This window comes from Streptopelia decaocto, assembly GCF_964273445.1.
Source record: "Streptopelia decaocto genome assembly, chromosome: 10".
Lineage (NCBI taxonomy): Eukaryota > Metazoa > Chordata > Aves > Columbiformes > Columbidae > Streptopelia > Streptopelia decaocto.
In genome coordinates, this window is record NC_138665.1 from 18,699,852 (window position 1) to 18,726,437 (window position 26,586).

Consider the following 26,586-nt stretch of genomic DNA (forward strand, 5'->3'; position numbering starts at 1 on the left):
CTGGGTAAAACACTGTGTTGAGTTCATAGTCCCGTATCCCTGGCTGAGCAGGAAAAGATTGTGTCAATGTTGGGATTTTGGATAAAATCTTCCCAGCAATCATTTAGAGGAGAAAACAAAACCCAAGTTGCTCTGAAGCACGATACGCACCATCAGCCAAGCTGTTAAAATGCTCATGTGAACTTAAGCCATGATAAATTTTGATACTTCTGCAGTAAATATTTCTAGACTTATGAAAGAGACTAAAAGGGACTGAGCTACCTGGAAATCACATATCTGAAAAACAAATACTCTTTTGCCTGTTCTATTGATGAAAGCTATTGGCAAGCATCCACTGATGTGATATGAATAAAGGAGCCTTCGACTATGGGTTTCATCTGAATACTGAGATAAGAACATAAGCAGAAATTTTAAATCTGCATAACGTACGTATTTTTTTGTTTCCTTCAAACATTGTGCATGACGTTGGCCTAAGCAAAAAACCCCTCTTATATTTACACATCATCTCCTTTCAAAAACATGCAATACTTACGCATTTCAAGAAAACTTAATTCAAGTTATTTGTCACAACATTTCAGTCCAGTCACAGCTGCGGGTTAGAGCTGGTTCCTTCCTACCCATCTCATTAGAAAACCATGAAACCTGTTTCCCTCTTTCAGCTCTAACAGGAGAAAACACAATTCCTGCCTTCCTTTCTGCAAACAGTGACACCTTTTTCCAACATTTGTTCTATCAGTGTATGAAGTATTAAAAACTGCTTGACGTGGCTGGGCCTGTGCCAAGCCCTCAGTGACCAAATGCCCTGTGTTCTCACGTTTTGCAGGAACAGGCGTGTATTCTTGGTATTTAAAGTAAAACTCCCTTACAGAAGAGTATCATGCAGGTGTGTCATGTATTATTAGAACAAAACTGGTCTAATTCTTACTATTTCATTTCCTATGTGTAGAAAAATAGTGATAACAACATTGTCAAGAAATAAAACTACAAAAATTGTGCTTTTACTGAAAAAGAAAGGTTTTTTTTTGTTTGTTTTATTAATTAGCACAGCATTATAATGAGAATTTAAGAGAGTGAACAACCACTAGAGGGCTCATTATTCCATATAGTCTTTTTAACAAAATGGTGAAATAAACCTTTCAATAACAAAGAACTTAAACGTGACCTCTGTCTTGTATGAGGCTCCTACATTATGAAACGCATAAACTTGCACAAAAAACATGTGAGTATACTCATTTTTTCCTCAATAACTTATTAAAACAAATTAAAGACCCACCTCTGCGTGATCTGCACGAGGGGCTGCAGGGGAATCTCTGCTCCGGCGCGTGGAGCAGCTCCTGCTCCTCTTCCTCCACTGACCGTGGTGTCTGCAGAGTTGCTCCTCTCACATGTTTTCAGTCCACTCTCCCAGCTGCTCTTCCTGCAGTTTTTGGACATGGGGGAGGCTTCTGGCATCTTCTCACAGAAGCCACTGCTGCAGCCCCCTGCTACCAGAACCTGGCCACACAAACACAATAGGAGTGTAGAAGAGCAGACTTTTGGCATTTTACAGGTTCCATTACCATGGATTATACTCAACAGAAATGTTAAAATGTGTGAGCACTACCTAGGAATGCTAAAAAATGACAGGAGGATGTAGCAAAACCCATGTCTAGCTCAGACATCTTTGTGAAAAATGTATAATACACTGCCTGATGTATCACTGTAGAAGCCGAGGTATTGAACACCTTCCCTAAATATCGCAACAGATAAAAATACACAGTGACAACACAATAATATAACAGACCTGGTCACATACTATTCCATGATGGAATGGAATAGTACAAATTTAATACTGATAGAGGGAACTAACTAAGTAACACTTTAAGGGTGCCTAGTTTAGAGCTTTATGTAACCAATTATGTTAAGAAAAACCAGAACCTCGTCAAATGCCACAATAAGAAGTTTTACAGCACCTAGATGTAAACTTAAGGCACCGAGCTGTAAACTTGAGAGATGAGATAACGAAGATTTACAGCAAAAGGGGGGGAACCAGTCTGGTTTCAATCGACTTGGCAGCTTGGGTTCCAGTCAATTCAACATAATGAGCCAAAGGCAAAAAGTTCACTGTGATGAAGCTGAAGGAGCCTTCATCCACAGACCTCCAAAGACCCCTCCTCAAGACCACCAGATGGCACTGCGCAGGGAGGGATCAAGGAGGAGACTATGGAAATGATTACCTGGGACTCAATTTAATAAGATGCGGGGAAAGGTTATGAATATGTATAGGTGTTCCTGGGGTCACACACCTCATATTGTTAGAAGTTGTGCATGAATGGTGGAACAATCCCCCTTGTACCCGACATCAAAATAAATATATCTGCTTTATAACCTCGTGAGTTGTGAAGTTTTATGACTTTATAGGTTGTAAAGTTGTTTCCGCGCGTCAATACAACTTAATTAACCAGAGATCACACCATGCAATTGTTCTCCTTCCTACCTTTCATTTTGTTTCTGAGACTGGAATTACATTTGGTTTACATTATGTTAAACATAGCAGTTCCCTCATTTTGAATACCAAATGTGGCTGTGCTATTAATAATAAAGGCAAGTTACACACAGAAATTTAGAGAAGACACGAGTGTTCAGAATCAGGCTGAGATTCGTAAGTAATGACAGCGTGTCTCATAATCAGAAGTTAGATTTCTGTTTTTAAGACTGAACTCAGTCTTAGCTAGAAGGGTTTTCAGTAAGTCTTCATAGATGTCAATGTGCCAAATAAACTACAGCAAAATAGAACAAAAATAGAAAGCACAGATTCTGCTCCCTGCATATCTATGTAGATTTACAGAATCACACACCTCCTACGTATAGCAGTCATTGCTAAAATCAACTCTCAGGAACATGAAGCAGGGTGACAATTCTTGTAAAACTAATATGGCAATCAAATAATCCATTATTTCATTCATTGACTTATTTTCCTGAGACATCAGCAGGAAAAGTATCTTTTAGTCTACCTGTAGATGTTTGAGAGATCACCTTCCATTTGGACCTGGTTCACTAAAAGACTAGCTAAGCATTGTTAGGAAATTTATTGAATTGTTGTGGATATAAACATCTATAAGTGTGCATTATATTATTATAATATTTTGACTTGGAAGGCAATAGTGAAAAAGTACTGTTAAGGCTGAGCTTCCAAGAAGAAGAGTTCAGGTGGTTCTTTGTGAAATGCCTTTTATTATATTTCGCAATATTATGGTGCTATACATGAAACAAGTTAAACATAAAGCAAATGCCTTGAAAATAAAAAATGGCTAAACAATACAGGACGCAAACACAAAAGGGAGTGAATGTCATTGAGCACTGTAAGGCATAAAACGTTTAGTTACTGATGTGTGAAAAGAGCAGTTGTCCTTCTGTTAGTTCTCAAGATACTTCAAGTTTAAGAAGAACACATAACATCTGGATGGGAACTCTAATTTTCTTAAAAACATGTTATATATTTTATAGCAGATCTATTTTTTCACACTCATTTTAACAAAAATATTTTCCCCAAGCTCCAAACAACTCCAGAGGATGCCTTTACTCATTTAACACATGAACACGCATCACCATTTCTCAGATGCATCCTCAACCTGTATTAGTTACTTACCATACTGTTTGACCTTTTAACTTCAGCATGGGTAATTAATACGCAAATGACCTCGTAACTATTATTTTCTTTATCTCAAAGCAAACCTCACACATTCAGGATATTTATTTCTCCCTGCTTTTCTATCCAACTGGTTTTGTGTCTATTAATATTGCAGCTTTTTATGTAAGGGAAGAAAACTCAAATATTGCAAACATGACTGAAATGTGATTCAATGAAAAGCTGGTTCACACAGTTGTCATCTAACAAGTTCATGTTGCTGCTTTATATAATTATTTTCAGTCCGTCAGATTAAAAACCATGCAAATGTGATATGCTTTTTAAGCTTCTATTTTGAATGTTTCAAGTTGACATTTACTTTCTTCCAGTATTGTCTAGCATAAGTTCTAGCTGAATTAGCTGACAAGGAGAGATGTGATAAATGCAACAGCCTTTCATCTTTCTCTCAAGAAACCTCCTCAAGAGGAAATCAGCAATTACACTACCACAAGCCTTTCTTTAAACTCATAAAAAATACATGCAAGCAACCGAATAAACAGAAGGAAGTCAGAATAACTGATGGAAGAATCTCTGTGTTCCTAGATTTGCAGCAAGAAAAACCAACCAAGCAAAAGCAAAGAGCAAAATAACAACAAAAAAGCCTCCCTGCACTGAGTGACTTGCCAGATTTAACTTTTCCAGGTGGTTGCCCTATAGGCACTTCTGGTTGCAAATGTAGTTTTCAAAATATGAACTGTAGATAATTCAACATGAATTGGGGGGGAGAGAGAATATTTACTCTAGGGATTAATGACAATATAACCACTGGCTCTTGGTTTTTTCACTTGCTGATATAAGGACAAAGACACAACATTACTGATTTGTTGGGAGGCATCTTCTTGTGTCCTAGGAGAAACAGTTATTTTTTTGCCAAACTTTGAGAATGAACCACCAACAGTTATTCTGAACATTACCTTTTTAAAGTTATTTACAAAAAATGGAAGAGAAAAGACACCTTTTACTGAACTAGTATTTCTGCTCACTCATGTTCAACTTAAGCATGCTGCATCTATTGAAATTAACAATGAAGGAAATATTAACGGTTACATTTTTTCTTTTTAAACTAAATAGTTTTGAAGACTACATTTAATCTTCTCTTGCTCTGTCACTGAAGTACAAGAAAATTGTTTTAAAATAGACATCAAAACTAATCAGTCTATTTCCCACATTCACGCTCAGGAAAACAAACCAAAAATCCAGCACTTACCATAGTCAGCTGTTCAGAGAAAGGACTTCCTCACATTTTCTTCTTCTGATACCTACAGCGAGGTAAGTGACATTTGTATTAGATCTAAAAGTGTATTGTGTGCTGGCGACATTGATATATACCCATCTACAGGTTAATTATGAGAAATGTAGTAAGTAGTAGAGTGTTTGACCACCACTTATCACAGTCTATTTCCCATGTTCATGCTCAATAAAACAAAGCAAGTAATGAGCATTTACTGTAGTCAGTATAGCATTGCTTGCAGCCCCACTGCTTTCACAAGTGATCCTGGTTTTGATTACTTTCTGGAAGGTGGATATAAAGAGAATGTTCTTAAGACTATAAGAATATTTCAGGACTTAGTAGCCTGGGGTATTGCAGCCAACCTAACAACAAAAACCACATTGAAAATGAGAGGAGAGAGGAAGCATGTACATGTGTACACTTCTGAAGATTTAGTCAGGGTATGGGAGCAATTTTCCTAATTCATGAAGGGAAAGTACATTTTACTTAACTCCTGGGCTACAAGGAATGCAGCAAGAAGGCCGGGTGAAAAGTGGAAAGAGGCAGGATGTTAGTAGAAAGCCAGAGACTCTGGTTTCTATTTTGTACAGAAAGAAGCTCTCAGGTTTACAAGTCTAAGCAGTAGAAATGTTGTTGCTTTCTGTGCACATGACCTGAATATATTCATGGCCATAGCCTGCAAGTGTTGCCCTGGGGCAATTCCAAGTCTCCTTCTGGCTGCTCAAAGGACACTTTGGACTGCAACACCGCGTCCAGTGCTGTTCTTCAGACAAGAAATGACACACTAACAAGGAGCCTCAACCCAGTTTCTGTTTTAAACCTACAACAGTGATAAAATTTGTTGCTGACTCTTAACTCCATTTGCATCTCCAAAGATCATCAGGCCAAAGATCCTGCACGTAACGTTCACGTACTTTTATAACAAAAAAATTGTAAATAAACAGCAGTATGTTAACTGGCCACCTAATCCCAATTACCTGCAAAACTTGTTCCTATTCCTGCTTCTCCCTTCAAGCCAGAGGCCCGTTTTCCTTCTTGTCTTAGGCAGGCAATTCTAACTTCCTTCCTAGTTCCTATGTCTGTATGAGTAGGAATTCACACAAGGCTCACTTCTTGCTATCCAGACCAAGCACATAAAACTACAAGAATGCTAATTTGCAAACTGAGGGAACAAAGCAAACAGATGTCTCCAATGCACAATCAATCTTGCAAGACTGTGTCACTCAGGGCTGACCAAGAAATGTCCAAAAAAGGTGAGAGAAGAAAAAAGGAAATGGACGAGAGGATGAAATGGACCAGAGGATGAAACGGACGAGTTACAGATATACCAGGTTGGGAAGGTTTTTTGTTTCAGTCCTGACCACCACAGACTATGTGAAATTAGACAGGACACAGTTGCCTTGTGCTTCAGGTTTCTTTCAAGTGACAGGAATAAAATCCCTTTTCCTTATGCTGCAGAGGGATGCAACAGCTCCAAACCAAGGCTGGTGTGAGAGGACAGCATGGGGAATGTGCTCAGACATCTGACAGTTGCACCCATTTCCAAGCATTTTCAAGATAACAGTTCCTCTCAGTCTATGTATTTATTTATTTACATTAGTACCCACAATAGAGTGGATTTTTCCTTCCTAAAGCTGTGGTCATCTGCTTTTGCATAATACATTATGAGTTATAAATCCAAGATTAATCATTCACCCTGTCACTTCAAGCAATCTCGTTTTCCGTCAGCTAGACTAATAAACTCCTACTCATTAGAAATTATTTTATTACTTTGTGCATAGAAGTGTACGATAAATTACAGCTTCACTGTTAAAGTAGCTCTGCTGATGTCTGTAGTTATACCTGTGAATGTTGCTAATCGCCAGAAGCATTTCAAGAATTAAAATATTACTTTGTTGCTTTAAAAAGAAAAAAAAACCCAAAAACCTCCTATACAACAAGGACAAACCGTTTCTCTTAAATCTACGGGTGTTAACTGCATACTGATGTCTAGAATCACATTTCCAAAGTACATCTTGATGTTGAGGAAAGGTCTCAATTTATGTGCTTAAATTCAAAGGATTTGAGTACAGCCTTAAGCTAAGCACGTTTAAGCGTTTTTTAAATAAGATTTAAGTTCTTTTAGTCCCTCTGCTTTGAAGTTCAACTTCTGATGTTTATTGGTGATATCTACCACATACACAACATCAGGCCTTGCCTTTACTTCCAGGCTTACTTAAGAAGGAAGTTGCAAATGATACATTAAGGAGAGACTGGATGCAGAGTTTTATTTTACAGAGGGATCCCTGATATATAAGGTAACTTTGAATTCTATAGGTTGCCTTTACTTCCAGGCTTACTTAAGAAGGAAGTTGCAAATGATACATTAAGGAGAGAATGGATGCAGAGTTTTATTTTACAGAGGGATCCCTGATATATAAGGTGACTTTGAATTCTATAGGTTGGCACAGAGCAGCGAGAGCGTGGCTGCTCACCCAGGGCCGGCAATCCAGGAGCCACAGGTAGGGGCAGCAACTTTGCCAACAAGCCAGGTGAGCAGAACAGGGTTAGGGATGGTGACAGGTTCTGTTGAGAGCCCAGTGACCATTAGAGAAATGAGAGGTGACAAGTCAGGTCCAAGACCAGTCTGGGAACAGCAGAGGAGAGAGCTGAGGACAGAGCTTGGCTGAGGCCTGGGGTCCAGGCCAGAGCTACTACAGCTACTCCCAGGCAGCTGATCCACGAGTAGGAGCCCCACACGAGGTTGCTCCAGGGGTTAAGGACCATGGGCACACCCAGGGCCCCAGCATTTCTTCATGGATTAACATTAGATTTCACCATTTTTATACTTCAAGAAGCCACAGTCAGAACAATAAATCCCATGTTAGATACAAGAACAAGCCTCGAGCTCTTGTGCAAACATTTTAGTCACAGGAATTTAGTTCTTTTAGAGAACCATTTCTATTGATATAGGGGATATACATGTTTACAATGGATCTGAGTAAGAGCCTAAATTACTTAGTGAAAGGATGAGAAGAAATGGTTAACAAACAGAAAAGAGCAATGGCTTAGCATTCAGTCAATAATACTAAATTCTTATTCAGAGATTTCAGAGTGCTTTTCAAAGAAGCTGAAGAAACTGAAACAGAAAATGAAGGAACTGTGCCTAGGCCACCCAGCAGATCAAGATCAGAGAAACAGATCTTGTGGGTTTGTAGTGGATGACAAGCTGAACGTGAATTAACGATACTGTGCTGTTGCAAAGAAATAAACAATCGTACCAGGATGTCCAGTTTTATAACAACTATGTTGGTATAAAAACAAGAGATCGCCTCATCCATCACCATGACCCAAAGTAGGATCAAACAGATCAGCAAAGTGTTCCAGGTTGCAACTACCTCTAGAATTATCACTGTCATGTTAACCAGCTTCCTCCTAAACCATGTTCCTAAGCACCACAACTACGTGTCTGTTCAACCCCTCCAGGGATGGTGGCACCCTGGGCAGCCTGTTCTAATGCCAGACAACCTTTCCCAGGAAGAAATTTTTCCTAATATCCAATGTAAACCTCCCCTGACACATCCTGAGACCATTTCCTCTTGTCTTATCACTTGTTACTTAGGAGAAGAGATGGATCCCCTCCTCACCACAACCTTTTTTCAGGTACCTGTAGAGAGCGAGCAGGTCTCCCCTCAGCCTCCTTTCCCCATCACACTTGTGCTCCAGCCCCTTCCCCAGCTCCGTTCCCTTCTCTGAACTTGCTCCAGCACCTCAAGTGTTTTCTTGTCACCAGGGGCCCAAAACTGACCCCAAGATTGGAGGTTTGGCCCCCCCAGTGCAGGGGACGGTCACTGTCCTGGGCCTGCTGGTCACACCAGCGCTGACACAAGCCAGGATGCTGGTGGCCTTTTCGGCCACCTGGGCACACGCTGGGTCATTCGACCAACACCCCCATGTCCTCTTCCGCTGGGCAGCTTTCCAGCCACTATTCCCCGAGCCTGTAGCCTGACGCTTGGGCTCGGCCCAGCCCTCCCCGCTCCCAGCCCCGCCGCGTCCTTACCTGACATCGCACCTTGGGCCGCAGGGCGCGCTCCGCCGGGGCACGCTGAGGGGAAAGGCGGTCAGGAGGCTGTTGGCAAGGGCTCCCCGCCGCCCCCAGCCGAGCCGCGCCCTCTCAGCGCTGACCTTCTCTTCACACCCGCCCGACGGTCACGCTGAGGCGGCGGTGACCGCCCTGGGGCTCCTTTCCCGCCTCGCAGCCCCGCACCCATCGCTCCTCCACGCACACGCTGGTGAATCAGCTCTGCGCGCACACACGGGACCTGCGCTCCGCGCGTGGCACGGGGCGCAGCTGCCCGCGCGGCCGGACCGGGGCTGAGCCCAAGGCCCCGCTCAAGTTTGGCGCCGGCCACCGCAGTTCCGCGGCCAGCGAACACCTGCTGCGATGGCGCTTGAGGAACTACTTTCTCAAGTTGGCGCCGCTCGGTGAAGCCCGTCGGCGATGGGCACCGAGGCTACGGGTGCGGACCCCAGGAGCGCGGCGGGAACCATTGCCGGCCCCTTGCTCCCGCTCTGGCGGCGCAGGGGGAGCCGGCGGCGGGAACACGCAGCGCGGGGCTGGCTGCGGGGAGGAGGAGGAAGGGGAGCAGCCGGGTGAGGGGAGAGGCAACAGGCAGGAGGAAGCAGGAGAACGTTAAGCACAACCCGCCGAGCGAGAAGCAGCCACGGAAGGGAAGGGAGGCGGTGGAGAACGAAGGCAGCCGCGGGAGGCGGGAGCAGGCGGGGCGGGGGGAGGAGCGGGCGGCCGGGCGCAGCCAACCCGGGGGGCTCGTCCATTTTTCGGTGTGAGTCAGGCACGTCGGTGGGGTGATGCTACGGCGCTGGGAAGGGGCCGGGAGAGGCGCGGCGGCAGCGGGGAGCGGCCCGTGCGCCCGGGCTCGTCCTCCCAGCCGTGCCGGCGCCGCCGCTGCGGGGAGCGCTGCTTCCTCCTTCCCCTCCCTCGCCAGGGCCGGCCCCGTGGCCGGGGGCGCTGGGCCTGCCCCCGCCCCCCCGCGCCGCGCGCGCTAACGGAGCGGGCACCCGCCCCCGCCGACCGAGGTACCGGGGCCGCGCGGCGGGAAGGGGCGGGCGCGGGCGGGGCCGGCTGAGGGGCCGGCGGCAGCGGCGGGCGGGCGGGCGGGGCCGGGCGGAGCGGGGACAGGGGGCCGGTCGCGGGGTGTCCTGCCCAGAAGGGCAGCCCTGCGGGAGCCGGGAAGGGAAGAGCGGCGAGTGCTGGCGGGGGCGGGCGGATAGTGGCGGGCGGGGAGAGGACGGGTCCTGAAGCGAGGGCTTTCGTCTCTGCTCACGGGCTCCATTCATCCGTGGCTCCTCCCTTCTTGCAGGCTGCTGCTTGTGCATCGCAAGGAAAAGTCAAAAATCAGCCTTGCCCCGAGCTGAGCTGATTACTTCACCTGGAGCTCAGGAAGGAAGGGGACCACAGAGACGCTGTCCTTGCGTTTCATGTTTCGTCAGCCCGACAGCATTTTGGCTTTGAGTCCGCCGTGCTGCTAGCCGTTCCTGGACAGTGACCGGGAGGAGAAGAGGCACCGTCCCGCCATGTCTCGGTACAGCCTCCATAACCTCCTGGACTGGATGTACGGGGGTGTGGACCCCAGCTTTGCTGGCAACGGCGGGCCGGAGTGCGCGGCCTTTCTCTCCGGGCAGCAGCGCTTTCTGGAGAGTTTGGTCTTCCTCAGCGTGGGCATCGTGGAGATCCTCGTGTCCCTGTGGAAGCTCCGGCAGCTGCATGTCAGGGAGCTGGAGACTCATCTGCTGCAGCAGCCTCAGACTAAGCAGGAGAGCTTGGGCAAGAATGTGCTGCTGGTGGTGCTCTGTCTTGTCTTTGGGCTGGAGGTGGGGTTCAAGTTTGCCACCAGGACTGTCATTTACCTCCTGAACCCCTGCCATGTGGTCACCATGATGCAAGTAAGTCACCAGGAAGTTTTGCTTTAGTTTTATGCTTGCAAAGCAGTATTTTTTCTCATAGTTGGTTTGTGGACCAAAAGCGCGTAGCAAAAGTACAAATGCCAAAGCTTGGTATAAACATTTTAAAACTTAGTTTTTAATCATCTGAATTGAAATATATTAAAAAAACCCTAGTCAAATGAAAAACCGAAATTGTAGCTATGACTAACGTCCAAATCTCTGGTTGAAAATGCAAAAAGATAAGGCTGTCTCAGCATTTACTTTCACCTGATCCTTGTTTCAGGAATAGAAAATGCTGTTTCCATCGTCAGCAGTGGTAAAATCTGCACCCAGTTTGATGAAAACAAGATTATTGCTGAAGTGGCTGTGTAACTTACGTTCAACTTTCTCAAGCAAGTGACTCTTAGGGGTGTGAATGTATTTTGTGAAGGTTTCGAAGAAACAAATTTCTCCTTACTTTGAGCAGACAATGTTGTTTTACTTTTCTAATTTTAGAAAGGGAATAGTAAGGAAGCAAGTGTTACCCGTGTCTCATACATGGCTTGAACAAACTGATCTGGCTTAATACCTGTGGATAAAGTATGTGCTTTAATGATGGTCGCTGTTGAAGTGAGAGGGATGCGCTTCACTTGGAAAAAGAAGCAACAATAAACTTCATTGATATAAAGCAGCGAGGTAACAAATTTCAATGATAAATGTGTCAATGGTTTAACAAGATTCGATGGCGAAGTACACTTGATTATTGACTGCGTAGAGGACAGGGTCAGACAAAACTGTCAGGGGATCCCTCCTGATGAGTCATGAGGTTCAGAAAGGACCCCCTCGTTTTCTAAACTCCTTCTCAGAGAGGAGTCCAGGTGTGGCTGAATCCACACTTAGTCTCAGTCTTGGTCAGCCATTTACATCTAAAGCATTATATATGCACAACCAATCCTTCATATCACTTAGATTTCGAAGGTTTAGCGTGCTCTCAGTCACTTAACAGCAAGGAATCTCTCAGCCTCAAGGAGTAACCTTGAGAGGCTATTGCGTTGTTACCTGTCTCCCCTGAATCCACTTTGAGCCAGACGCATCTGTCGTGACCAGATGCATCTGTCAGGACCGGCACTGGTGGTTATTGCTTGAGCACGGTTATGGGCAGAGGTCAGGTGGTGTTGGTGGGGAGAGAACACCACCACAGTGACTTGTCGCTTGGTTGTTGATGCATGAGAATGTGCAATTCGTGTACCTTCCAAAATAATGGAAACATTCTTGAACAGTTACTGAACTGTGATATTTAAAGCTTACAGGCTGTATCCGTCAATAGCCCCATGAATGTACTTAACTGTCAGTTTTGCTGAGCTTGGTAAGGAGTGTGAGAAATGTCTAAAATTATTGTTATTTTGTTTAATTTTGCTAATATTGTACGCTCACCACTGGACAGCTTACAAATTTGAGCTCAGGAACTGAATGTCAAAAAGGCTTTCAGAAAAGCTGCCATGATAACATCTGTCTAAGGTCAGTAACAGAGGAGAATCAGAGCGGTGCTGTCCTTAGTCTCCCATTGCAGAATGCTGAGTGATCTGGGCTGGATCAGATCAAGCCGGTTGTTACTATAGTTCTACTCCTGGAGAGCATTTCCTGACACGAATGGAAACATCTTTTCTGGTTGTACCAGAAGTTTGAGGGAGATGGGTGTTATTTCAAGAGGAGAAAAACAAGCTCTTCCAGCAATATTCAGCAACTAACTTACAGTTCCTGAACTTAATTACTAGGTTATATAAATTCCTAAGCAGTGATGAAATCTTAGCTCAGTATTTTACACCGTAGGACACTTGCTTTCCATGAAGTGGTAATAATTGTTGTGCAATCAATTAGTAAGTATTGGTAAAGAAGGGAAAAGTAGGAGGCGTGCAGGAGCTCTATAAATAATTAAAATAATATAGTCACATTCCATTTCTTGGCAATACTCAATGCTTACAGGAAAATTTTCCTATTAATTCTCTGGGAAGAAGGTGAGGTTATGTTATCATTATGATTTGAATGTTTAGTTGTCTTGATATAGTATTATAATATGAGGCTGTGATACATATTCAGCAGAAGCTAATGTTTATACATAAGTGGGGGAACTAGTATTATTTACCTCATTCATTAACGTTCTCCCTCAGGAAGACAGAGACTTAGCATCTGTAGTCAGGCCTGGGCAGTTCTTAGTCTCTTTCAGACCAACTGTGAAGCTTTTTTTATAAACCTGTGCTAATTAGTCATTAGAAATGGTGTTCCACCATTTGTGAAAGTGAAAAGATGGGTGTGTCAGCAAAATTCAGAAGTCATGCCTGTTCATCCTTAGATGGATGTATTAGAAATAGGCCTGGGCTTAATGTAGAGGATGAAAATAGGTGCAAAACCAACAGCTTTCAGCTGAGAAAACAGGTTAAATACAAAGATAGTCTATGACCTCCATCAGCAGAAAAGTAACACATAGTAGTTGGAGTCTTGCGAGCATTGTTTTTCTGGCCTGAATTTGCTGAGGGCAACAGGTTGGCAAGATGAAATATGTGAAAATATAATTTATCTTTCACTTCTGTGAAGTTTTGTACATAATCCTGCTGCTGTGCCTGAACATGAGGATGAACAAAGTAGGAGGTGCAGAGATGAAATGTGCTACAATAATCAAGATCACTTCAAAGGGAAGTGGCGCTGTTGGTGAAGGTCTCTTCTTTCATTCAAGTTCTGTTCTCCTTTGCTCTCAGAGTATTTCACCTCAGAGTAACAAAGGCTCTGGGCTCTGAGCCAAAAATATTTGGAACTGGAAATTATCCTTCAGATTTTCACTGCATAAAAGCAGAAGTCTTGCTTTTAGAAGACCTAAGACTGACATGAAATCACAAAATAAAATGGGAATTACATCTCTGTGGTACATTTGGGCAGACAAAACTGCGTAATATAAAGGATACTGAGTTCTACAAATGAGTCTGTTTTGATCAGGTGTCCAATTCCTGCCTGTCACGCCAAATGGTGTTAAAATTCAATCTTTTGAAAAAGTGGGAAGAAGTAGTTTAGCTGTGTCTTTGCAAGGATGAAGTGTCAATTAAATGGGCGTATTTAACTGCCTAAACAGTCCTCATGGTTAATCAGATTCAGAGAATCAGTTGCCATTCTCCACCTAGTTGAATTATGTAGAATTATGTTCTGCTTGTTTCCAGCCCTAGTGTTGGGTTCAGCTTCTTGCGCAGGTTTGGGAGGAAGAAGGGCAATATTGTTTCTTCACCAGTGACGCAAGTGCAGCATTGTTGAGGGATACATACTTCAATTTTTTAAAATGTGTGTGTATATATATGTATAAAACCAAAGGTGAAATGGAAACTTCAGTGTTTTTTTTTTTTTAACAGCTATCTAATAGGGATGGGGTTGTTTTTGTACAGTACAATATTTAGTTAGTGTGTGGTGCAGTGGGGAGGAAGTCTATGAACAAATTCATACTGAGCTCTTTCTTTACATCAAGAGTAGTCTTATTGAAAATTATTTGAATACCTTTATTAAAACAAAATAAAACACCTAAAACCCCCAACGAACCAACCAAACAAAAAATGCGACAAACTCAGAACCACTCTTCTCTTTTTAGGACTGAGGACATCCTTAAGATAGTGAAGGATAGACACTTGTCTGAAATAAAGACAGTGTTTTTGTAGGAAACACCCGTATTGCTGAATGAATACTTCAAACAGTCATCTTTTTAGGTAAAGAGAAGTAAACTAAAGAGGAAGTGATGGGTGGAAAAAAGGCAAGGGAAAGAAGTATAGGAGAGTCCAGTTTCATCCAGTGATCTTGATCTGATGTTTGCATAACTAGAACCAGTGCAAAGTGCATCTGCAGTTCAGTAAATACTAAATCCTGTGTTCATCATTTCCAGTTTGAGCTTCTTTAGAGACCTGGATCCTTTCTGTCCTCTGCAAAAGAGGTTACTGTGTGTTTGGAAACAATGGGCTGTTTTCAGAACTTACATAATAAACATGGCCTGACTGAATTCTGTATAATTTGGGAATATATCCCGACATATAACTGAGTATCTCCCTCTCTGTCCCCTCTTCTTCCTCATTTTTTTTAAACCTTGGGAAAAAATCTCATATGTGGTCATCTGTGATTGAAAAGTGTGAATCCTGATTTCATTTGCATACACTGCTTCTAAATGCTTTGTAATATTTGGAAGAGTCCAGTTAAGTTGTGTATAGTTTTCTATACTCTGTCTCTTCAAAACCTTGAATTAAAGGAACATTCAGATCCTGTTACTTGGGAGTGAGCCTGAAGAACTTTTGGCTATAGAAATCCAGTAGTTTTTTATAGAAATGAACATTCAGTGATGGTACTGGGTTACATGACCAGCAGCCTGCAAGTAAAAGTTTAATGAGTTATTCAATTTTTAAAGGGTAGCAGTATTCTAAATCAAAGATGTTTTTCAGTAGTTTCGTTCACTGCTTAATATATGAAGATTGTTGGGCAAGATGTAGAGCAGCGAAGGCAAAATTTCTCATGGATATATATATATATATACATTTTTCAAAATGTAAGCTTGTAAATGTAAGCTTATAAATATTATTTTTTGTATGTGTGCATATTTGCTGTATCTACAGAATTTTTGTGTCCAAAACCCGGTACTGCTACCTGCAGAACTTGTAATTTTTAAAGCACCTCAGAAGACAGGACTCGGTTTCAGAAGATATGAAAAAACTGAGATTTAATAAAATTTGATATGTTTAGGATTGTTAAAAAAAAAGGGAGAAAAACAAGGCTATATATTTGGAGTATAGTATGATTTTATTCCCAAATCAGTATGTTAGGAGGTGCATGAGGCTGTTGTTGCAAGGTCAGCAATCCTTTCAGTGCTCTGAAATGCTGTCTGGTAGGCATAAAATTCGTCACGTAAGTGGAAGATGTGCACAATCACAGCTCGCGAACATACTGGTTTATTAAGTATGCAGCTCAATTTTTAGATGGGCGTAATACAAGTCTTTCTTTTTACAACTGCACATTAACTTGTGATAATTCCTCTTAAAGCAGATTGTAGAGAGGAAATTCATCATAGCACATGGTGTAAAAGGGCAGATGAAGAGCAATTACAGCACTGAAAGCACCAGTATTTCTTGGTGGTAAGCCTTATTTCTTGCAAAAGAGAGTGTGTTTTACTGGTGGGAAGATGAGAGCAGCTCAAGGGCCATAGATCTGAGGTGACAGGTCATGAGACAGATCATCAGGTCCTTTATCCTGGGATGATCCAGAACTGTTAGTTTGGCTTTTAAAAAAACCCATGGTTTTCTTGTATAGTTTAATCTGCCCTTGGTTCCAATAACCGTCAATTTTTTCTTAATTGTTACAATTTACTTTTGAGCAATTATGTTGTTGTGTTTAAAAAGTGCTGTCAACTGAAGTTTAGAGACTTTAACTGATACTGTAATTAATGTCATAATTACTTATTGAGCTGAGGAAGAGCTTTTCTGTGATAATTTTAACACTGTGTATAGTTTGTTCACCACTGTGCTTATTTTTAGTAAGTCTCAGCATGTAGTAGAGAAATTGAGAAATATTAGTATGAAGCAAGGCAAGGATTCTTATAAAAAGAAGAGCAAATGTGTCTTAATCCTGTGATTCACAGTTTTCCTTGTTTGAAGATTACGGTTCAGCCGCTTTAATTCAGACAAGATTTGGCCAGTACATGTTTTATCTTGAGCTGAAAATGTGGATGCTTTAGTCATGGTGACAGGGATCACATCACGGTAACATGTCATGGCACCAGTGAATGTTCTAGTTGAGGAATTGGAGTCTAAAGCTCTAGGTTAAGCCTCTGTTTTGAAGTTTCTGGGATTTGGAAATGCCTGCTGTGCTTGGGGATAGAATGCATACTTTGGTAATTCTCTCCTTATTCTCTATATCCTTAGGAAAAATGGATATAAAAAGTGAGGACCTGACAAGAAGTAATCTTACTCTCTAAAAAGCAGTAGGAATTGAATGATTGGAAATTCTAGCTGCAAAAGCTTAACTTTCTCTTGCCCCAAATATTGACACTGAGGGTTATTATCCTAAAGGTCATTAGATGAATAATTAGGTAAGCGTATATTGGTTTGTTTTGATTAGATCATCATAGATTTAAAGCAAATATCGAACAAAGTGTAACATATGTAGCTTGAGCAATATGTTCTGGAGAGAGGGGCCTTTTTGGTTTCTTCTTCTGTTTCTTTTTTTTTTTAATATATATATTTTTCTTTGTGAATGGAGCTGTTAATAACTGTTTCAGTGTTGTAATGTACCACCATTGGCTATAATATATTTTTGGGGTGGATTTTTTTAACACACACCATTCCATACAGGTTGTTTGGTAGCAGCTTAAACTGATGTTTCAGGAACAGCTGCCTGAGGCCTTTAGGAACTTCAGTGGAGCGGGGAACTAAGTCGAACAGCAGCAGGAACCGTGCTGGACACCTTATAAACTCCACGAATCGGGATGACTTCTATCTAATCATTTCCACTCAGAAAAAACCCTCTTTGTTGTCTCCCTTGCACCACTGTGAATGTTTCCACTCCTAATCACAGGATGAGTTTTTCTGCAGGGGCTGCAGAGCGGTCACATTCACGGCAGCAACTGGAACTGTGCACCCAGAACAAGTTCTTGCCATGAATCTGAAACCTGTGAAGAGTGTAATGGGACTCATGCTTCTTGTGACACTTCCTCAGGGCTTGAGATAGGGGTGATAAGGGTTTACATTTATCCAGATTGCCCAGTTGTTAGTGTCAAGTTTATCTGTTTATGTTTTAATACTTTGGTAGTTAGTGAATTGCCAACTTAAATTATCAGGAATGTGATGTTATATGTTTTAGCTTTTTATGGATTGTATTACTGTTTCTGTTTCTTTGGCAAAAAATTATCTGTAATTATAAAGTTATTAGATATTTATCATCCTGCTGTTTTAAAGATTACAAATTTTTGTTGTAAAATCCTACAAATGGAGGAATTGTGAACTGTGACAAGAAAAAGGTGTTGGTAACTTGAGGCAGAGTAGAGCAGGACATTTCTATGATGGTTGTACTTCCATAGGAAACTGATATGAAATGTCATGCTTGGGGAAAAAGTAACAAAACAGAATGTATATGAATATGTACATGAGAATCCTATTGTGAACTCATGCAAGCTTCCACACCGTCACTGTCAGATGTAAATGCAAATTAATCTATATTCAGTGCCAGTTGAATTTCTTTAACAAATTTGGCTTCTGAATATGTTTTTAAATTCAGCCTTTTTTGTTCTTCTACCTCCACTTAAGTTGTTGATTGTCAGGTTTTCCTGAGGCTCTAAGTTAGGAGTGGGGAAGGAAATAACCCACTGCTAGTGAAGGGCTTGTGCAGATAGGAAGAAAAATAACCTCAGTGACACTTTTTCTCTGAAACACTAATTCCTAAGATGTGATAACTAATGCTACTGCACACATAGAAAGACCTGAGTCTTATGTTAATAATTAATCTAAAATATGAGAAATCTAGAAATCTTTCACCTAAGACCGTAAAAGGGGAGAGGCGAGTACAGGTTTGTCGAGTAAACAAACTAAGCCTGTGGAAGGGGAGACCAACCTACAGTGTCACAATGAACATATATAATTTACAAGACATCAGGTGGAAATTGTTCACCTCGCTGCAATCCCTGGGTGGAACTGGGAAACTGGGAGGTCAGAGGGAGGGACCGGCAGCTTCTTGTGTTCCCAGAGTCTGGTTTGTTTAACACAAACTACTTTTACTGCAGTATTACTTAAGGCTCTGCCAGCAACGTTGCTTTGAATCATGAGTATTCTTAATGGTAGACTAACAGTTCCACAGGACACATTAGTTAATCCCTGAACCTGTCTGACAGCTGTGGGTTTTTTTTAATGCTAAAATATTAAATACATTCAAATTGCTGCTGTTTAGCACTGAGAATGTAACGTCTCTCATCTCTGTTCTCTTTTCAGATCTGACAGTCTGAACTTGTCAAACCACAGCTGTGATTTTTTTTAAGTTACCTTTTAGAAGGCAAACAGATGTCTTTTAAGTGATACGGCTGTTCTGTGCTGAACCGATAGTTTATACAAAAGCAGTCGACATCTAACATATACCTAGATGCTGAATGAAAGCTGTATGAAGTTGTTAAACCATTACTTTCTGATAAATGATAGGGTTGTTGTTTTGAACTTACTTAAAAAAAATTGAGATGTAATTAACAAAGTCTTCTATATCTTTTAAATTATCCAGCTGTTTGAATGTTCCTTGCCTTACGTTTAACCATCGTGGGCGAACAGGATGGTTTGCGCATTTACAGTTAAATAACACTTAACCTTATCACTGTGTCTTACCCTTTACATATGGGCATGGACAATGGTATTTATGGTCTTGCAGAGCAAATACGAAGAATTTATGACGTCTGTTTTCACCCGGATCCTCAAGGTTGAAGCGAGCTTCAGTTTGTGCATGGACGTGTTACAAGTTTCTTCGCAGTTTATAGCCGTTTATTGCCTGAGAACAACTGTAGAATGTTCTAGTTCTGTGCTGCTGAAACAGAGATGTCCTGACTCACAGCATTGTCCCCACCTAGAACTTCTTATCTATGTGTGTCCTCAAGGCCACTCAGGATTTTGTACCCTCTTCTTATCTCACTCTCATTAGCCTATAGTATAATATTTTAGTGATTGAAGAGTTAGTGTGTTAAATCAATCCATGTATGGAGAATGTTCTGTCCTTCTTGATCATTCTTGTTGACCTCTGTCACACTTTTCTAAATCTGCCTTTTTTCTTCTTGAGAGAGAGAGGTTAAAGGGGAAGGGAATGATCAGAACTGTGCCAGAATTCAGCCTGTCAGACAATGTATATTTTAGAGCTTATTTTTCCCCTCTCAAAATAGTTACTTTTGTACCTCTTGGATTTCTGGTTAAATCCTTTGCCCTCCTTTTTGTAACGTGAAAATATACGAGGTAACAGATCTGACAGAATAAGGAGGGACATTGAAGTTGTCTCTTAAATATCTTCTAAATGGAAAGCTTAGCTATTCTACCCTGAACAAGGAGAACCCTAGTTGGGTGTGCTTTAATATCCACCGTCGTGCCTGCCCCAGAGCTCCGCACTGTGCCAGCAGAGCGGGTTTAACATCTGTGCTGGCCCGGGCGCCGAGAACCTCGAGAGTTCCAGCAGGAAAACAGCCGTGCTGCTAATTCAATGCGACACGGCGTGGTTTGTAGAGCGTGGCTGTTTCCTCCTGCGAGGCAACAGGGTTTATTTCCAGTATGACAGTGAAATGTAATATGATTATGGGATAAGTGAACACTTGTGTTGGAGCTTGTGAGCTTGTCTGCTGTGAACTAGATATTTTAAGACTGCTAATTACTCTGAGCTGAATGATTACATTTTTTATAATGCTTGAATCTACTCAGTGATGCAGTTCTTTGAACATCAGATACAAGCGCATCTTGTAAAACATCCCTTTTAAGAAGATGAGGTTTATTTATTAGGTAAAGCATACACATATTTAGAGAGAAAGTGCTTGATATTAAACTGGTAAAGCTGAAGCATCTGAAGATCTCTTCCCTCATCTGAAAGTTTTAATAGAAACATTCTAGTTATGTTTTCCCTACTGTCATAAAAAATGAGTCAGACCTATTTTCTGAAAGATCCCTCATAATAGAGGGACTTGCATGCTTAAAAATATTGAATATTTTTTTTTTCCCCTCATCGTTTCCTGAAACTGTGTTTCTTGCATCAGAGTTGACATAAAAATAAGCAGTTGTAAAACTTGTTCTCTTCTTTGCCTGTCTCCGTGGTGGGGAAGTATTTTCGATTGGTACGTCCACCTCAATCTTTGTAACAATGAATACTTTTTGAATATTAGTTATTTTTTATCCTCAGTGGTGATATTCAGACAAGTACATGTTCCAGTAGTAATGGTGAATTGTCTGACTTGTCCACAAAGCAGCCACATTCTCCAAATGTCCTCACTCGGAGCGATTTAATGATCATTTGTTTCATAGGTTGACAGTGAAATAATCTATGGTGTATTTATTTAGCAACAGCAGTAAAAAGCATGATGCCTTTTTGTCTGAAATAATTCTTAGCAGACAGTAGGCCAAAGTCTCTTCTTTGAAGCCATGGACAATATAAAAAAATGAGATTTTTATCACTGAACACTTCTGTAGTAGTCTCTTGTATCTAGAATAAGACTTGCTGACACAAAGTATTTCCAGTTGCTGTGAGAGGTTTGGGACAGCAGTATCAAAAGATGATGGTTATCCTCTAAATTATAGATGGGGCATTGGTACAAATCAACAATATTACATAAAAATTTAGGTTGGGTCTTCTTTATGGCAGGAGTATGGCCTGTAAAGAAAAACAAACATGCTGCTCCAACTGTATTCAGTTATTTACTGTCTGAAATTTTTACAGTACTTTAAAAATGCTTTATTGAGTGTGGCAACGGATGTATTTAAAGATCGTTACTAAGCTTTTGCATAGAGCAGATCCTGTGGTAGCCTTATTTGGGGGAGTATTAAGAGGCATTTATAGACACCATCTCGCATGAGATCTCCTGCACTGCTAAAGTGAATTATTGTTGCTGTAAATACTGGGTCGATAGCGCAGCAAGGACCTTACTGGGACTGAGGGCTAAAGGAGCTGCTGTAGTAAAATGATTGGTAGTAATCTGCTATAATTATGAGAGACCTTTTATAATGACAATATCAAATATGCTAGAATTTGCCTTGTTTCTTAGGCACTGGCAGAAGCCGAACCCTAGATGCTGCTCATACCGCTTAAACCCTTTCATATGTAGGTAATGTGACATCTTTTAATTTGTTCAAGATCTTTAGTCTTTCCTAGTTCTGCTGTAAAAAGTTCTTCTGGCTCAAAATTATTTGTGACATACAGATCTGGGAAAGAAAGGTCTGGAAAATGGAGTCTAAAAGAGATCATTAATTTCACTTTCTTTCTAACATTTCAGATTTTCCTTCTTGCCTGTCCTCCGTGTCGGAGTGCGATGATTCTCTTCAGGTAATGGCTCTTCCTGACCATCTTTCTGTCTACTTGCATAATGTATTGTAGAAATTAATCACAGCTGAAGTCATAAAATATTAAGATATATATCCAGTTGGAAAGGTGTCTTGGTTAGAGTGAAAAACAACATGCTGAAAAGGACCAGGGCTTAAATCTTGGGTGTTGAGCCGGTTACCCTCGGTTCTGTTGTACTGGTGGTTTTGGGCTCGTTTAACAACGTGAATGAGCTCAGTAACAGATGAGAACGCAGGCATCTTTCTACAGATTAACATATGGCCTTGTGTAATTTATGTCATGTGCCTCGTACCTTTTTATTATCCTCACTAAAAAATAGTATCTGGGCTTCGTTGAAGACTATACATGCGGTATGGGTCTAGTTTTAAAATTGGGGATATAAGGTCAATAGTGAAAGCAACTTCTTGTTGACTTGGGTATTTCTCAGATCTCTGCAAGCTTTTCTAAAGTGTTGGGTGTTGTTACTAACTTAGGAAGCACAGAGAGCACGAAAAGTATCTCTGGTGGCCAAGAAATCCTGGATTTACTGTGCATTTGCAGCAGACCGGCTGCAAAGTGAAGGCCACGACGTTTGTTGTGTTTCAGAAGAGCCTTTCTAACACCCTGACGGCGTGTAAATTAAATTTGAGGAACTGTTTTGAAATTGTTGTACCTTTCCCCCCCTCAAGTTACTTCTGCATTCCTAACAGTTTTATGACAAGCAATGTTGTAGAGAGTTCATTCCTTTACCTTCTGTCTTACGTGAAATAAGGCTGAAACAGTATGGATACTATTTTTCTGTTGTTGGGATGCAACAGTGGTTCGGAAAAAGGTGTCTGAAATCTATACAAAATACGGTATGGTAACAGTACTTCCTTATTCTTTGCTTAGGGCTTGCTGTTGCGTTTTGACAAATGTAATTCTTCTATTTAAGGGACTTCTTCCAAATTCCTTCCAAATTTATTTAAGGGACTTTGAAGCTGTGCATTTATAGAGCTAGACAGGAGTGAAGACCTTTATCAAATATGCCATTTTAAGCTCTGAAAGAGAAACGAACAGTAAAATTCCAACTATTTAGCGGCTTGCATTGTGAACAAGATTAACACAAACGGGCTGTCCAGGCTTTCTAGGAATCCAAAGCTCATTATAGAAAGCAGTCCTACTTTAGGAAATCATTTAAGTGTGTATTTAAATAAAGGTTTTTGTCTTGGTTATTGCATTTAGCAGTATCTGGTTATTGCATTTAACAGTGGCTTTATTCAAATTCAAGCCCAAAAGAATCTTCTTAAATCTTTTGCTCCCTTTTATTGAAGAGATACTACATAAAATATGTGAAAACACGGCGTTTTATTTCTATCTGTGAAAATAACATCACATCCCTTTTCTAAGGTTGCAGATGCATATGCTGAATGGGGCCCTCTTGGCATTGCTGTTTCCTGTTGTTAACACACGCCTGGTGAGTGTACTCGACTTTTCCTCCTCCTTTTTTATTTATTTCTAAAAGATTTTCTTTGCAAAGTTGTTAGACCTTTTGTCGAGGGTTAAGATTGCAGGGTGACAATAAAACCCTGGCAGATGTATTGTTAACCCTCTCTCCCCCGCTACTTCCCCCTTTTTGCCCCTCCCTCTCCCCCCTTCCCACTCAGCACAGGCGATCAGGAGGGAAAGAAGGACAGAGAGAAGAGAGTTGGAAAAATTAACAATGTTTTACTAATGCTGCTAATAAGAATAGAGAAAATAATACAAAATATACAAAACCAATCCTGAAAGTCCCAGCAACTGCAGAGCCGGCACCTGAAGTCCTGGACTGGACTCTGCAGCCAACCGGAGCTGGATTCAGTCTGCCACTAGGCCTCGGTTTGCAGGGACGACTAGCAAGGTCCTCTCCTAATGTCGGCCATAAGTAGAAGGGAAAAAGCAAAGGCAAAAGGGCAAAGGGACGAGATCCTCGTGATCTCCCACTTTTATATGAAGTATTCACGTGAATGGAATGTTATACACAGTTGGTCAGTTTCTTGGTCACCGGTTTCTCGTCGCCCCTCTCGCGAGATGTCCATCCATGCTTATCATTAAGTTTGCATTCCATTGCTAGGTTTACCAAAACATGTGTCTGGTTCTCCAGGAAAATGCAGTTAATATGAAGGCTTTAGCTGACAGGCAAAATTCACTGAAAGAGAAACTTGTTTTTAACAAAACCAGGACACCTTTGCTTTGAGACTTTTTTTTAAAGCTCATTTTACCAGTCTGTAGATTCTTGGTACAGGTCACTGTAGTGGAGCCGAAATACCAATCTTGTACTTTTTTATATTTATAAATCAACGTGGAAAGTTAACCCTGCTGTATTCTAAGAGTAGGAAAAAAACGTCAATTCCATCCCAGCTTTTCAGTGGAGGCAAAGCAGAATGGCGTTGGAAGAGGCTTTCATAGGTTAGTGTTGCGGTCTGCGCTCAAAATTCAGGTGTTTCAGACTGTATGTAAATGTAAGATTCCTCAGGCATGGAAAATGCCAACTGTTGTTGTTGGCTGTCACCCTCTCTCCCCCAGATTAGGCAGAGCAGGTTTCTTTTTTCCATCGAGCTTTTCAAATCTGCTATAAAACTCTTGTCTCCTGGGTGAAAAATTAGCCTGTTGCTGTGCCTGGTAAGATTCTTAAACCTATGGAGAGTTAACGGTTAGAAACGTCATTCTGAGTCTGAGCCACATGAAATACTTCCAAGGAGGATTTTTAAGAGCTGTTTTGCCTGCACAGGAGGGTATCTGTCTATGTGTATATGCACATATGCCGACATGCTTGTTCATTTTTTGTCATTTGACTTATTTCCAAAAATCTGCTGCTGCAGTTATTGAAATGTCTGGTTTAAGATAGAGTTCACTTAAATTTATCTGCTCACGTGTTTATGGTGTCTGGATGAAGTACTCTTATCTGTATCCATACAGCATGGGAATTAATATTAGTAACAAAATTGTTGTGGACTTCAGACTCCATTACTCTGTTTGCAAATCTTGACTGTCTTAATAAGATTAATTATAAAAATCCGCATCTGTTTTGAACTTTTCGGATGATATGCTATGTCGATTGGCCACACTGGTAGCTAAGAGACCTGAAAACTGACAGCTTTATGGTTGGCTTGGAAATGGTTTCTTTTCTCCCCTCTTTAAGACTAAAAATTTTGGACTGAGGCACAGTTTAGTTACTAGAGAGAGGACAATACATCTGTCAACTCTTGCATGTTAAAAATAATCTTCCATACAGCATGACATGCACGAGCACAGGAGGATGGATCATATTTTTTCAGATTTCAGTGGATTAAGTTGCATAGTAACCCTGGAGTTCTTTCAAGAATTACATTGCCCTTCCTCATCTGGTAACTACATACAGTATTTTCCATACTATAACAGCTTATGTGCAGTTTGCAAATATGTTTTAATAAAACCTGTTAGTGCTGCAGGGGCATCAACTGATAAAACAAGTGATTTTTCCTGTTAAGGAGAGCTCATTTTATTTTGTATTTCAGACTATCTAGTTTTTAAATAAATAGAAACTTTAACATAACAAAATCATTTTTCTGGGTAACCTTTTAAAGGCAAAATGTTGAAATATTTAATAAATCATTAGCTTGCATTTTCTCTGCCATTATCATAGATCTCGTTTGTATTAGGGCAGTGGTGATTAAACAGGAAAAATATAGACTACTTATATAAAATTTGTTCCTTAATTAGGGATAGAGGAGCCAAAGGATAATGTCCAAGAGCAAATATTTTTGGAATAAATACAACTTAGGATATTTTTGGCCTGACAGCTGCTTGGTGGGCTGTTCTCTTTTCAGTATTTCTCCTGGCACAGGATAATGTGGGTGATGTTTGATGGCCCTGCTGCTTTGACCCGGATTCCCTCGTGGCAGACACACATTCTGCTCTGCAGCTGCCGCTGCAGTTGTTTGCACTGACGCTGTCCTGAAAGCGAGAAACGTTTCTTAAAACTTAGTAGGAAGTTTAAAAAAAGCGCAATAATTCTGTCCATACTGCGTGCTCTGGTTTGTAGTATCTAAGTGAAAACCTTTTGATTCTGTCAAGAGTTGTTATGTCTCAATGCCTGAGCTTTTTAATTTCTCTTTCATGGTATTTTAAGATATATTTTAGCGTGTGCATGCGTCATGCAAAAATCTTGTAGATTTAGTGACATCTGTAAGCGGTTGTAACGTTGTCCTGATTGTGACTGAGTTAATTTTCTTCCCAGTCGCTGTCGCAGGGCTGTGTTTTGCGTTTAGTCATTTCCAGAACACCTCTTACAACACTTTGTGGTTCACTCTGTTAGGGTCATGTCTTTTGGCTACCAATTACATTACTTAATGCACTGTAAGTATTCTTTTTGTATATACGATTCAATGCTAAATTATCCTGAAAACTAATTTTTTTGACAGTTGTAGCGTAATTTGACATTTTCAATTTCTATTCTGTTCTTTCCAAGAAAATACCTTGTCTTGACATGGTGTCGAGGTGCCAACAATTAACAGTCTTGAGCAGCAGATGCGCCCACTTGTATTTATTTGGCAACTAAATATTCCAGGTTTGCAAAATTATTGTCAGTGTGCTGTTGGAGTTAACTTTTGTGCTTTGGAATAGTCATTGGATAAAGACAGAACAGTTTGTTTCTTATTCAGTTAATGTTTGTGAGTCCTTATTGCCCTTTCATAAATAAAGGGTATTTTAATTTTCT

The 26,586-nt window shown here is 41.1% G+C and overlaps 2 protein-coding genes across 3 annotated transcripts in view; one reads left to right on the forward strand and one right to left on the reverse strand.

Annotated features, from left to right (window-relative positions):
- Window positions 1–9,377, reverse strand: part of ACSL4 (acyl-CoA synthetase long chain family member 4) — a 53,039-nt gene extending 43,662 nt beyond the window's left edge. The window contains exons 1-4 of the mRNA XM_082061673.1: window positions 9,247–9,377; window positions 8,938–9,178; window positions 4,875–4,926; window positions 1,274–1,494 (exon numbers count right to left, since the gene is read on the reverse strand). The gene's annotated coding sequence lies outside the window, so the exon portion shown is untranslated. The remainder of the gene's footprint in view (window positions 1–1,273; window positions 1,495–4,874; window positions 4,927–8,937; window positions 9,179–9,246) is intronic.
- A 292-nt stretch (window positions 9,378–9,669) lies between these two features.
- Window positions 9,670–26,586, forward strand: part of TMEM164 (transmembrane protein 164) — a 34,803-nt gene continuing 17,886 nt past the window's right edge. The window contains exons 1-4 of one of the 2 annotated variants that reach the window (XM_082062075.1): window positions 9,670–9,974; window positions 10,259–10,841; window positions 21,823–21,872; window positions 23,259–23,325. In XM_082062075.1, the coding sequence (XP_081918201.1) occupies window positions 10,473–10,841; window positions 21,823–21,872; window positions 23,259–23,325 (486 nt within the window). In that variant the 5' untranslated portion in view covers window positions 9,670–9,974; window positions 10,259–10,472. The remainder of the gene's footprint in view (window positions 9,975–10,258; window positions 10,842–21,822; window positions 21,873–23,258; window positions 23,326–26,586) is intronic. The other variant, XM_082062074.1, reaches the window with a different exon arrangement.